This window comes from Tenrec ecaudatus, chromosome 7 (assembly GCF_050624435.1).
Source record: "Tenrec ecaudatus isolate mTenEca1 chromosome 7, mTenEca1.hap1, whole genome shotgun sequence".
In the NCBI taxonomy this organism is placed as follows: domain Eukaryota; kingdom Metazoa; phylum Chordata; class Mammalia; order Afrosoricida; family Tenrecidae; genus Tenrec; species Tenrec ecaudatus.
In genome coordinates, this window is record NC_134536.1 from 159,429,709 (window position 1) to 159,443,417 (window position 13,709).

At 50.3% G+C, this 13,709-nt stretch overlaps 1 protein-coding gene across 1 annotated transcript; it reads left to right on the forward strand.

Annotated features, from left to right (window-relative positions):
• The first annotated feature begins 164 nt into the window (after positions 1-164).
• Positions 165-7,060, forward strand: PRR3 (proline rich 3). Its single transcript, XM_075555301.1, has 4 exons — positions 165-864; positions 1,530-1,592; positions 5,217-5,507; positions 5,768-7,060. The coding sequence occupies exons 1-4, from the start codon at positions 765-767 to the stop codon at positions 5,872-5,874; spliced, it is 561 nt and encodes a 186-aa protein (XP_075411416.1). The 5' UTR covers positions 165-764; the 3' UTR covers positions 5,875-7,060.
• Positions 7,061-13,709: the final 6,649 nt, after the last annotated feature.

Genomic DNA, 13,709 nt, shown 5'->3' on the forward strand with positions numbered 1-13,709 from the left:
TCGGAAGAGGGGGGCCGCGTGTCAGCAGTCGCTCGCGCGCGGGCCAGAAGCTACCACTCACCTGGCGGGGGGGCGGGGCGGAGGGCGAGGGGGCGGGGCGGAGGGCGGGCCCTTCCGCCGACGGACGCGGGGGGCGTGGCCACAGGGCCCACCCGCTGGCCGGCGGCCGCAGAGGGAGGTCGGCTGGTTGGGCTAACGGCCAGAGCCCAGGGCAGAGGCCCGATGGAAAGGACCGTGGACGCTGCGCCGCCGGGACCCAGATTCTCTGGGAGAATAAGGAGCCGTTGTACCGATCCAAGGAATGAGCGCGCGCGAGGAAGGCAATCTAGTTGTGATCGGGGGCCTTGGAAGGCGGTCGGAGGACCCGAAGTTTGCGGCGGTGGCCGTTACCATGGTAACCAGGGGGACCGGAAGTGTCGGTCCCAGGATGCGACAGCTCCCTGCTCAGGCCTCGGAAGGTTGGGATCCCGTCGACTCGCTGTAAGGAACGGATTGTGTTGCCTCCCCGGCGGGAAGGGAACGGGTGGAGGCTTTCCGAAACCTTTAAGGGAAGGCGGCAGAGAGAAGGCTTTGCATTGCGTCCATGCCTGGCCAAAGACCTGAGGACGGGGCTGCAGCCAAGGAGCCCCACAACCTTCCGGAAGTGCAATGAGGGGAGCCTCAGCCTTGCTGTCCACCACCTCCCGGAAGCGGAAACAGAATCCCAGCCGGGCCCCCTTCCACACTGCCCTCCAGGTCCCACTGTAGCCATTGCGGCAGCCACGATGCCGAAGCGAAAGAAGCAGAATCAGCAGCCTCCACGACCGCAGGCCCCACTGCCAGATCGCGAAGAGATGGGAGACGAGGACGACGGGAGTCCCATCGGTGAGGAGCCCGGGAGATGCTCACGCCTGTCAGCCTGTCTAGCTAGGCAAGGGGCTCGGGCTAACAAGGTGGGGAGGGGACATCCTTATGGAAGGAAGAAGGGTGCACGCCCTAGGAAAGGGGGCCAATCTTGGTGGAAGCTCTGAAGGACAAGTTTGCTTACGTGAATCCGCAATCTTGGTCCAATTCCCAAACCTTTGTAGAGAGTGGAGGAAGCAGAGAGGAAAAGATAAAGAGCTCCCGCGCGCGCAGCCGCAGAACAGCGGGGGACGGGGGCCAAAGAGGTTAAAGAGCTCCATGACCCGAATGATGCTTTGTGACCAGATTTTCCCGGAACGGTGCAAGTGCAGCTTCTCTAAACTGTTCTTCAGGGTTGGGGGCTGGGGAGAAGATCAACTGGGGTGCTTTGAAGCGAAAGGGAAAGTTGTCAGCACCCTCTCCTGCATTATTTTTCCCAGGGCTGAGGCTCCTTTTTGCAAGCCCTGGCACGGCTTTGCAGAAGAAGGGCAGACAGATGGGGTGAAAACCGGACAACCCTGCTGAGAATATAGTTGGCTTTACTGGCTGAACTAAGAAAAGCGTAGGAGAAACTAAAACGTGGAATCATGGCATCATCAGTCCTTTAGTCCATTTTGATGACCATATATTTCCGTGTCTACTTCCAGGACCACCCAGCCTTCTGGGCCCTCCTCCAATGGCCAATGGGAAGCCTGGTGATCCCAAGGCAGGTGAGAAGAAAGGGGCCCCAATCCTTGAATGGCCTCAAGGAGAATGGAACACGGGAGGGAGTAAAACCCAGTAGGGACCAGAGAGCCAAAGACCAGTGCTTCTGCACCACGTAAATGGGAAGGTAGAGCCTGTGTGTTTTACACATTGGAAACCGGATGTTGCGAAATGTCGCTTCTCAAATTGATCTATGGAGTCAATACACCCCCAGTCAGGATTCCCGCCCTTTTCCGGTGGAAATAAGTGTTCTACATAAATCTTTATATACAAACACTTTCTAGTGCAAGACTGCCCAGATGGTCTTAAAGAATGAAATAGAGGGGACGCGCTTCCAGGCGCTGGACAGAAAGGTTGAGGGCCCGGAGGAGACCTCCTCAACCGGTGCCTGAGACCCATGGCAGAGTTCTTTGGGTGCCACTCCTAGCAAGTTTCAGGGGTTGGGCTGGAGAGGGATTCCCACGGCTACACCCCACCTGATTCAGGCCTGACGGTGATGAGTCGGCGTCAGGGGCACTGATGTTTAAACCTCTCTGGGTTGCCTGAAAGCCTCAGCCGTGAGCCGCCCCCACGGCAGCTCTAGGTATGAGCAGGGGGCTGTTTCCAAGTTAATGAGGTTACTAATACTTCCCCTTCGGTGACTGAAAAAAGAAAAGAAACAGAAAGCTTACTTTGAATATCAAGACTTACTGTAAAGCTGCACTAATTATGGCAGTGTGGTATTAGAAGGATGGCAGGCACGTAAGTCAGTAGAGAGAGTTCAGAAGCAGACAAGGGTTCTAGTTGACTATGTATTCTACATGGAGCAGGGAGAAAATTGACCTCTTAATCATAGCATATACAAAAAGCTGTTCCAAACGGACTGTTGTTGATCTCTAAGTATGGAAACTAGAGGAATAATTCCACGAAAAGAAACAGGTTCTTAACCCCAAGAAGTGTACATGTGTTGACCAGAGAGGACAGACTGATAAACCATAGTAAAAAAAAATCTCAACTTTCCTGTAGTCAATGGCACCATTAAGAATTCAGAGGAGGCCCTGGTGGCACCATTGGTTGAGCTATTGACAACCAACTGAAAGACAGGCAGTTCCAACTCACTCAAGGAGCCTCGGAAGGTAAGATTGGCAGTCTGGTTCCAAAAGGCCAGCTTTGGAAACCCTTTGAAGCCATTCTAGGCTGCACCTGTGGGACTGGAACTGCCCTGGGGGCATCTCAAAGCCAAAGGCAGCCGTAGAGTGGGAGAAGCTGTATGCAGGAGAGAAGAGCTCTTCCAGACAGTCTGCTAGAGGGATGGGCAAAAGGCTAGAACAAGCACCTCCTCAAAAAGGCACTCTGAAGAGCCAGTGAATGCGCATTAGGACTGCACATTGGGCGGCCAAAAAGCACCACTTTTTACACTCGCCACAGTGCTAATGTGAGAAAGCTCAGCAATACAGGGATACCGCAGTTACCAAACTCAATTCACTCCAAATCCATGTTCAAGCACCCAGACGTTCCAGAGCTAAACATTGTTTCCCATAAGAAATATGGGAGAAAAAAAAAAAGAAATCATGGAAAACCAAATAATCGATTCCGAGGCCCCAAGATTACATTTACAAATTCATTTTTCCTGGACTTTTAAACAAAATGAACATCCTCCCTAGGTTACAGAGATAGCCTCTAAAACATCTAAATGCAGCAAATATAGTACGTAAGATATCAAAACAGTACAGCAAATAAAATTCACTTCTGTTTCATTTTGTGGTGATGTTGAATAACCCGTGGATTTGGGAACTAGTACACTAACATGGGCTTCATTTTAAAATCCCCACTAGCATTCTCACACAACAACCTAGCGAGTGTCTTTCATAGACTATGGCTTGGCACTGTCTTTTTCTCTTTAGTATTGGAGGTCGTGTTTTTGGTATTTTTCCCCCAAAAGTCGAAGTCGAGCACTGGCTGGGGAACGAAACCCCCAGCCTCCGCAAATTCAGCCACAAACATGTCGGCTTCGTCTTTATTTGCACTGTTCTCTCCCCCCCACCCCACTACACTGTGTTTGCCTGCTCTCTTTCTGGATTTTTCAAACCAGCCAGGACCGACGTTAAACACTTCTGGCTGCTCCGCGCTCACTCCCGCAGCATCGTTCCTTAAATCAGTCTGGAGGCTTTCAGCCTTCTCACGTCTCACTGTCTCAGTATGCCACCGCCATCGTGTTGTTTTCTGATTTACCCAAAGCAGCTGCAATTTTTCAGCCTGTTTGATGGTCTGGGTTCTTTGTTTAGCGGTTACCAATTTCACACCTTTTGCTACACTGGCTGCCTTAATCACATTTTTTTTCCTTCAAAAATGTTGATAGGGTCGACGTGTTGCCTTCAGTCGCCTGATTAAAATTTTGCAGTGATTTCTTTCTTTTTTTCTTTTTTCAAGTATCACATGTAATGATTTCTTGCTTGAGCTCATGGTCATGGTTCTCACCGTTTTCCTCTTAGCTGTACTCCTGGTATCGCTAGCTTTCTTTGGAGCCACGGTCATGATATTTTACGCCAGTAAAGTGCAGCCAGAAGCACGCGGACATTGTTTTTTTTTAAAAACGTTTTATTAGGGGCTCATACAACTCTTATCACAATCCATACATATACATACATCAATTGTATAAAGCACATCTGTACATTCTTTGCCCTCATCATTTTCTTTTTTTTTTTTCCATCGGACATTGTTTTAACACACTGAGCTAGAGCGGCGCTGAGGCTGCCACGGCACCCCCGTGTGTCCTTGGCGAGGTGCACGGCTCACTGTCACCCTGTACAGGTGCCTGCAAGTCGGACTTTGAGTTTAAGCAAAGTTGTGAGCGCCCAGCAGATGTCTTGCGAACTCCGCTCTTGGAGCAGTGGGAAGTGTGAGCTTGGAGCCCATTGCAAGCCAAAGTATGACTGCCCGGTGCTGTTACAGATAGGGAACAAGTGCCGGTGGGAGCACGGACCGGCACAACCGTTCTGAAAACCCTTAGCAGTGTCTATTAAAGGGGAACGTATGGATCTATATGCTCTGTGGCTCCGCAGTGCCTCTGCCACGTATACACTCATCAGAATGCATGCGTATGTGTGAGAAATGTTATCAAGATGTTCATAGCAACATTTTTCGTTATAGCCCCAAACTGGAAACCACCCACATGCCCATGACCAGTAGAATGGATACATAACTTGTACACGCATGCACTGGAATACCGCACTACAGTGAGAAACGAACGCGCGAACTGCTGCAGGCAACCAACTCGGACGAATCTCACAAACATGATGTTGAGCGAAAGAAGCTAGACACAAAAGAACGCAGGCTGTATGATTCCATTTCTGATGCAAAGTTTGAAAGCAGACAGAAGCAGCTGTGGTGGTAGAAGTCAGGCGAGAGTTGCCTTTGGCGGGAGGGCTAGTGGCGGGCAAGGGCGCAAGGGGGATCTCTCTGCAGTGCTAGAGAAAGTCTGGCTCTCCATCTGGCGGGAGTGACAGGTGTTTAGCTTATGATAATGGAGCTATGCACTTAAAATTGTGTCTTTGTGGATATGGTATTTTCAAGAAAGCATGGGTTTTTGTGTCGGGATTAAACTGGCCGTGGCGCAAACATTGTCCATCTCCTTTGCCCTCTCCCTGCAGCTCTCCACAGAGGCCCTCCGGGCGCTGGAGGACCACTAATACCACCCCTGCTGAGTCTCCCGCCTCCTCCCCGGGGAAGAGGCCCAACGCGGGGAGGCCTCGGTCCCAGGTTTGGCCCATATGGTCGTGGTTGGTGGGGAGTCAATGCCGAGCCTCCTTTTCCGGGGCCGGGCCATGGGGGTCCACCCAGGGGAGGCTTTCACAGAGAGCAGAGGAACCCTCGAAGGCCCAAGAGCTGGTCTCTCATCAAGAATACCTGCCCACCTACAGATGAACCCCAGGTTATGGAAGGTGAGCTCTGCTTTTCAAGGCCCATGTGTATGTACGTACTGCCCGCCTCCCAGGGTAATGCCCAAGACCCTTCTGTAGACTTTTTTTTTACCCCATTGCAGTAGCTCTATTTCTTCTCCCAGCGTAAAGACTATCCTTCCAAAACAGCTGGAGATGGGAGGGAATGAGCAAGCCACTGTCCCTCTCTGGCCCAGCTTTCTGAGACATGTATTTCTGTTCTGAATCAGATTGTAAACTGTCCGATTCTCACTGCTTCACAGACAAATCTGACCGGCCCATCTGCCGACACTTCGCCAAAAAGGGCCATTGTCGATACGAAGACTTCTGTGCCTTCTACCACCCGGGCGTCAACGGACCTCCCCTGTGAGACTGTGCCTTTCCATCCGGGCTGCGATGAGCCCTCTGGGACCTAGCGGCCGTACCTTCCCCGTGGCCCAGTAATAGCTACTGTGAGGCTCCCATGAGACACCCCCTCTCTCAGTGACACCCACCCTCATCCAGCACCTCCCCATCAGGCTCCAGCGTGGTGTTTCATCTCCGGTACGCCCCGTGCACTCCCGAGGTCCGGCCTCGGGGCCCCATCTGTGCTCCCTTTCGCTGCCTCCTTGATCCTTCTCCCCCTTTGCCAAATGACTGCTGAGCAGGAAACCTCGTTGGTGCTGTTTCTCGGGCATCTGTCCACCTGTTTCTCGAGCATCTTGCCCTGCATTCCTGAGAGTCCTGGAGCCGTTTCCCGCCGTTCCCTTCTTCTGGCTGCTTTTTCTGTGCCATCCCCCACCCCCAGTGTTGTCCGCTGCTCTGTGGGACTCCCCAGGCTGTGGGGCCTGGGTTCCAAGGTGAGAGACTGCCACCGAGTTACTCCCAGCAAGGCCACTCTCCTGACTTTGGGATTTCGCAGCCTCTGCGTCAGCCGCATGAGCCCGTCGCTATGGTCTGTGATCACTGTGCTTTGTGAAGCTGTGCTGCCCCCCGTAGCCCTCCTCCGTGTCTGTGGCCATTTCTGTGGCTTCCCCACCTTAGAGTACATTTTCTGCCAAACCGAGCCAGGCTCCTGGTGCCCTTCAGACTTTCCTCGGCCCTCCCAACCCGGGGAGGATGGTGAAACTTCCCAGGAGTCTGCCTGGCCGCTCCTTCCCATTTTCCACCCCAGGGTGGGGTCCTTGGGTCTGGCAGGCCCTTGTGGCACCGGATTAACGCCTCTGCTGGGCCTGGCTCCACTCCAGGCCATTTGCCATGGCGAGGGCACCAGCCCTTTCCTTGGCATTCTGTGAATCTCCACCGGGTCTCTCACCAGGTGGGACCTGGACCAGACTGTCTCCCTCTTCCAGCCCCTACCGCCGCCCCCATCCTTGGCACTGGTTGTTTTCTGTGAAAACGGCGGTGAACAGATGCAGTGTTGAACTGCCCCAAGGACATGGATCAGGAGTTGTATGGTGGGCAAGAGGGGAGGACGAGAGCTGTTGGAGGAGAAAGAGTGACCTTTTCTGTTTTTTGGTTGTTGTTTTTTTTAGCGTTTTTTTAAATATTAGTAATAAATGCGGTAGAAACGAGCATTTCTCGCATCCCCGTGTTCCAGGCACCTGTGAAGGCGCCGGCGAGGTCCTTCTCACGGGCTGCAGTCAGCACGTTCCTCATTGAACTCACGCACAGCGGTGACCGAGAAACACCGATGCGGAACGGTTCTTATTGGAAAGCCAGCTGTGTCACCTCCCTGTGGGCACCCACCGGACTAACCTGCATTGTGTCCCGGGGTAAAATGTGTCAGAGTGGGATACTTACACATTTACTCTTATTTGTAGGCTTCCTGTATGCAAAAAGGTACGGATTAAGCCTTTTCAAGCATTTGCAGGCATTGGGTCACTAACTACAAAGTCAGCGGTTGACACCCACCCATCCCTGTACGGGAGGAAGATGCCACTCTGCTCCTCCAAAGATTTACCGTCTCAGAAACCAAATCTGAGGCTTGCTAGGAGGCAGAATGGACGGCTCGTTAGCAGTGTGTTTGGGGTGGTTGGTTTCTGTAAGCCAGGCAACATTCTAGACTCCAAGCGAATCTGAAATCTAAAGCACAATGCACAAGTACTGGTAAATAAATGATCGAAGGTACTGTGAAGATATGTGTGGAAAAACTGTACAAAGGGGGTGCCGGAGGAAGATCCCACAGACCAGTTCTGAAGGAGAAGCAGGCGGTGAGGTGGGAGAGAGCAAGCCCTGATGAGCCGAGAAAATTGCGGGTAGACCATAAGGATTTGGCTGTTAAAAGGGTTTTAATCGGCTAAGTGTAAATTGAAAGGCCTGAGGTCCATTCATAAATCTATGGAAAGGATCCAGCTTGGAAGTAGGAGTACCGAAGGTCTATTAGTAGCTCAGGTAAAGTCATGACTTCCACTTGGCCGGTGGTAGTGGCGTTAGAGAAAAGGACATTGGGGGTGGGGTGGGGTTAAAAGTTTTTCCGTCTCAGGGTAGTTTAGGCAAAGTTCCATTTACATAAAGTATTGTTGAAAGAACAGGCAGAGCTGTCAATCGGTTTTTTGTACTATTGCATCTGAGCTGCCTCCTAAACATCTAAGCAGAAATACTAAAGTGAAAAATAAAATTAAAGAAATACTAAAGTGAGTACTGTAGGCGGCTAGATAGGCCTCTGATTTAGACTAAAGCTGGAGACAAATTATCTGCATATAACTAGTGGTGGAAGCCACAAGCAGGGCCACATACATTCACTCTGCATATTCACTAAACAGCTACTGTGTTTCAATGTATCAGGCTTAAGTTCAATTGTAACAGAAATCCAAAATTAGTCTTAAAGCAGGTGCTGATTTCGTAGACGTGAGATCACATGGCATTGACCCTGGAGCGTCTGACTCCAGTCAGCGTGCTGTTTCACGGTTCGTCCTTGTGGCGGCAAGCACCAGGACGTCATTCTCTAAATGGATGGCTTCCCAAGATTCCATTCTGTGGACAGAGCACATTGGGTGCATCCATTTACAATTTCATGTTTTTTAAAAAAATATTTCAAACTCTTTTCTGCGATGCATCACATCTGTCCACTGCCTGTTTTGTTGGAGTCGCTGCAAACAGTGGCATCGCAATGTGAAAACAAAAACAGCTTTCCTAGGGAGCATGGGGCGGGGAAGCGATGCTTCTATCGTGAAAGGAAGGTCATGGGATTTCCTGGTCTCAGGCTCGTCAGGGGACCAGCAGTGACATGCTGAGCTGTTGGCCACACACACATTGAAGTTTTCCTTTCTGTCACCTTCTTCCTTTTGCTTTTTGTAATCCCTCCTGCTGTATTACTCTCTGTCCGGAAGGTCTTTTTTCTGGCAGTAATTCATTATCTCTGGGTAGTTACTTTCATTGTCCGCGTTGGCTCAGCTCTGCCGTTTCTTTACTGTCTTCAGGATCTGGACAGGTGGAGTCTTTGGTCTCCGTGCTGCATCCACCAGCCCCACTGTGTCAGTCAGTCATCTCCTTCCAAACCTACTGGTTTCTGGTGAGGGCATGAGGGGCCATGCCACTGGGCCTCCAGCTTCTCCAGGCCCTTTGCCACCAGTAGCCATTTGGGTGCCCTTTCTTCTGGACATCCCCATGTTGGCAGGACCAGGGGCCTCAGGTGTGCTCACCAGGTGTGTCCCACAGCACAGGCATTCTGAGAGACAACCTAATAGAGGTGACGCATTTGCTGCAACTGTATGGGCTACTCTGGCCGGTGTGTCCTGAGGGGTGTTGGCTCCAGCATCCACTTCTCATGTTGGGTGCATGTGTTAGTCTGGGTAGACTGGAGAAACAACTTCATGGACACTCATGTATAAGAAAGAGCTTTACATACAAGAGCGGTTGACTATTGTGAAAACGTCCCAGCCCCGTCTAGATCAAGTCCTTAAGTCCAGTCTTAGCCCATATGTCTGATACCAATCTATACAGTCCTCTTCAGACTCATGAAACACATGCAATGACGCCGAATGCAGGAAGATCACAGGCCAGTGGATGGGAAGTCTTGTGGATCCAGTGATGTAAGCATCTCAGTGCTGGCGTGGGTCTCCATGTGTCGTCTCCAGCTCCCATGGCATGGGCTAGATCAGCATAAGGCCATGTCTTGTCAGTAGAGCTTTTGTCAGGGAGTGAACAGAGTTTCTTCTACCTCCAAGAAGGTCATACAGGAGTTCCCAGAATTCCCAGGAGGTCATGCCCACACAGAGACCTCATTGGCTATGACCTGATTGACAGACTAGACTCCACCCTTCACTCTTAATCCTCTCAAGTCCCCAATTGACACCAGATGATGTAACTACCACAGTGCATGTGACAGACCAAGCACTGGCCTGGCCCACGGCTGAGCTTGTCTCCATCCATCCCAGTAGCTCCTGCTACATGTGATTAATGTCTGTTTTCTACAGTTTGTCTATTTCATCCAGATGAGACCATGCAGGATCTGCCATGTTGCGACTTATTTCACGCAGCATAATGTTCCCAGCACGCTTCAGGCCTTCATGTCCCTTTACGGCTATCTCATGTTCTGGTGCCTCGCCACATCACATTGTGTGCACGCATTCTTCTGTTAATGGACACCTCTCTCTTTTTTAAAAGTCATTTTATTGGGAGATAGTACAACTCATCACAATCCATACATCCATACATTGTGTCAAGCACATTTGTTGCCCTCATCATTCTCAAAACATTTGCTTTCTACTTGAATTGAGCCCTTGATATCAGCTCTTCATTTTTCCCCTCCTTCCCTGTACCCCCTCCCTCATGATAATTTATAAATTATTATTATTTTGTCATATCTTACACTGACTGTCCAAAGTCTCCCTTCACCCACTTTTCTGTTGTCTGTCCCAAAGGGAGGGGGTTATATGTAGATCCTTGTATCAGTTCCCCCTTTTTACCCCACCTTACCTCCACTCTCCCTGTATTGCCCCTCTCACCACATCCTGAAGGATCATCTGCCCTGGGTTCCCTGTATTTCCAGTTGCTATCTGTACCAGTGTACATCCTCTGCGCTAGCCAGATTTGTAAGGTAGAATTGGGATCATGATAGTGGGGGAGGAGGGGAAGCATTTAGGAACTAGAGGAAAGTTTTATGTTTCATCATTTGTACATTGCACCCTGACTGGCTCATCTCCTCCTCGCAACCCTTCTGTAAGGGGATGTCCAGTTGCCTTTAGATGGGCTTTGGGTCCCCACTCCGCACTCCCCCTCATTCACAATGATATGAGTTTTTGTTCTTATGATGCCTGATAACTGAACCCTCAACACCTTGTGATCACACAGGCTGGTGTGCTTCCTCCATGTGGGTTTTGTTGCTTCTGAGCGAGATGGCCACTAGTTATCTTCAAGCCTTTCAGACCCCAGATGCTATATCTTTCAATAGCCGGGTACCATCAGCTTTCTTCGCCATACTTGCCCATGCACCCATCTGTCTTCAGCAATCGTATCATGGAGGTGAGCACACAATGTTATGATTTTTTGTTCTTTGATGCCTGATAACTGATCCCTTCTGCACCCTGTGATCACACAGGCTGGTGTGCTTCCTCCATGTGGGCCCCGTTGCTTCTGAGTTAGATGGCCGCTTGTTTACCTTCAAGCCTTTAAGATCCCAGACGCAAAACTTTTGATAGCCGGGCACCATGAGCTTTCTTCACCACATTTGCTTATGCACCTATTTGTCTTTAGCAATCCAGTGATCGTGTCCAGAAGGTGAGCATCATGGAATGTCAGTTTAATAGAACAAAGTGTTCTCGCATTGAGTGAGGACTTGAGTGGAGGCCCAGTGTCATGGATGTCTCTCTGAGCTCTGAACAACTTTTAGTTTTGTTGCTGTTGTCGAGCATATACCCAGCAAAACATCAGTGGATGCACAGGTCACCTCCCCTGAGGTCCTGGTCCAACATTTCAAGTTGCAGCTGTCCATTGGAAGCCCTCGTGGCTGCTCCGAGGGAGAAAGGTGTGGCAATCTGCTTTAATCAAGTTTGCCAGCCTTGGAAATCCTGCTGAGCAGCCCTGCTGTGTCCCAGAAGGTGGCCGTGAGTCAGAAAGGACTGCACACTGCACGGCAGTCATTTCATCTTTTGGGGGCCGCGTTCTCAGTTGGATTCCCCTTGATTTATGAAAAGATAATTTTGCTAGCTTTTAGCCACTGCTCTCAGCATTTTCCTGACATCATTTCTTTTTTTCTTGGCTTCCACTGTTTTTGATGAGAAGATAATGTTCTCTCCTCTGGCTTCCTTTGATGCCTTTTTTTAAAAATTATTTTTATTTTGTTGTCGCCTGGTAGGACTTTTCTATCTTTGGCTTTTAGAAGTTGGACTGTGATCAACTTGCCCCTATTTTCCTTTGAAGGTATCCTCTGTGGGGTTTGCCGAGCTGTTTGGATTGATACCTTTTCCTCAGTGAGGGCACATCCTTCCCTCTCGGCAGTCTGTCTCTACTCCATTGCCTTTCCCCCTCCTTTGGAAGCTCCGTTTCACATGTCAGGCCATTTGGCTTTGCTGCACAGGTCTCTAAGGTGACTCGGTGGACTCTCTGGTTCAAGTTCAGGTATTTATTTGAGCACCCTCACTCCTAGGGGGTGGCTTCTCTGCGTCTTCACCCAGCGCTGGAGGCACACCAGTCTCCGCCCTTTGTCAGCCTTGTAAGACATGTGCAAACTCCGTTCAGCTTTCCTGACACTCCGATGAAGAAGGGCACACGTGGGGGGTGGGGGTGGGGCTGGGCCCGCCTTCTGCCTCTTCTGTGTCAGCATCAAGGGTGCCTTCGTGGGTGGCATCTTCCAGAGGCGCAAGCCACCGCCTCCGCAGCTGCCACGTGTGTCTCCAGCCATTGTTTCAGCAGCCAGCTACAACTCTTTGCTCCACCCTATGACACTGATCCTTAGAGTGAGGCCCTCCCCCTCGTCAGTCTAGCATCAGGTTCTAAATTTCTCAGTCGCATTCCAAACCTCGACATGGAGGTTACAGACGGCACTGGCTGTCTTGGAGGCAATTTCCTGGAAGCGAACGTGCAGCTCTTCATCCTCCATCCAATGGACTGTAACTTAGGCCCCTGGCCAGTGGCTCCGTGTGACTGAAGCTTCGAAACGTAGGCTTTATAAAGAATACCCACGCGCTCTGTCCTGGCGTAGGGGAGGCGGACGGCGGCACTGCAGACTACGCACGGCTCTGGGGCGCGCAGCCAGACATGCGGTCCTGGGGAACAAGCTAGCCCGATCCGAGGGTGACTGTCGTGCATTCATCGGGACCCCAAATCCAGCCACCTGGGAGAAAGATGTGGAGTCTTCAAGGGCTATGGACAAATCAAAGGCATTGATCTGAAGGGAGGTTCGGGGTTTGTGGACACAGAGGGATCCTTCATAGGCACTTGATGGAACTCTGTTGTGAAAAGGTTACACTTGACCGCCAAGGGCTGGTCTCCAGGTGGAAGGGGTCAAGGACCATGCTTAGCCAGAGCGATAAGACAGGGAAATAAAAGGCATCCAAATTAACCCAATTAGAAAAAGAGATTGTAAAGTCATCACTCCTTGAAGACGGTATGACCCAATATAAAATCCCAAAGATAGCAAGAAAATGACTGGAACTAGTTAAAGAGTTTGAACAAAGTGCTAAGTTACAAGAGGGACACACAGACATCAGCGTATACTCACAAAGTCATCTCAAGGGGAAATCCAGACAATGGTCCCATTTACAGCTGCCATCCCGAAGAGGAGTCAATCTAACCAGGGAAATGCAAGCATCTGTACAAGAGAAATCCAGGAGTGAGGAGTGCAGGTAACCTACTGTGGAATTTGATGAGCAGCTTAAACTGTTATAGTTCTGAAATGTAAACTTCTACCTACCCTGTTTCCCCGAAAATAAGAGTGTCTTTTTTTTTAACAATGTATTGGGGCTCATACAACTCTTATCACAATTCATACATGTACATACATCAAGAGTGTTTTATATTAACTTTTGCTCCCAAAGTAAAAATAGGTCTTATTTTCACTAGGTCTTATTTTCAGGGGATGTCTTATTTTTCCATGAAGAATACAGTACATATTTATTGTTTTATTAAAAGAGACCTGGCACTTCCTGTCTGCTCCGGCTGCGCTGCGGCCAACAATGAGCTGCGTGGCAGCGCCCGCCACTATGGTCTAGAGTCCAGAGTTACTGTACCCTCGGGGGGGGCTTATTTTTGGGGAGGTCTTATTTTGGGGGGATGTCATTTTTC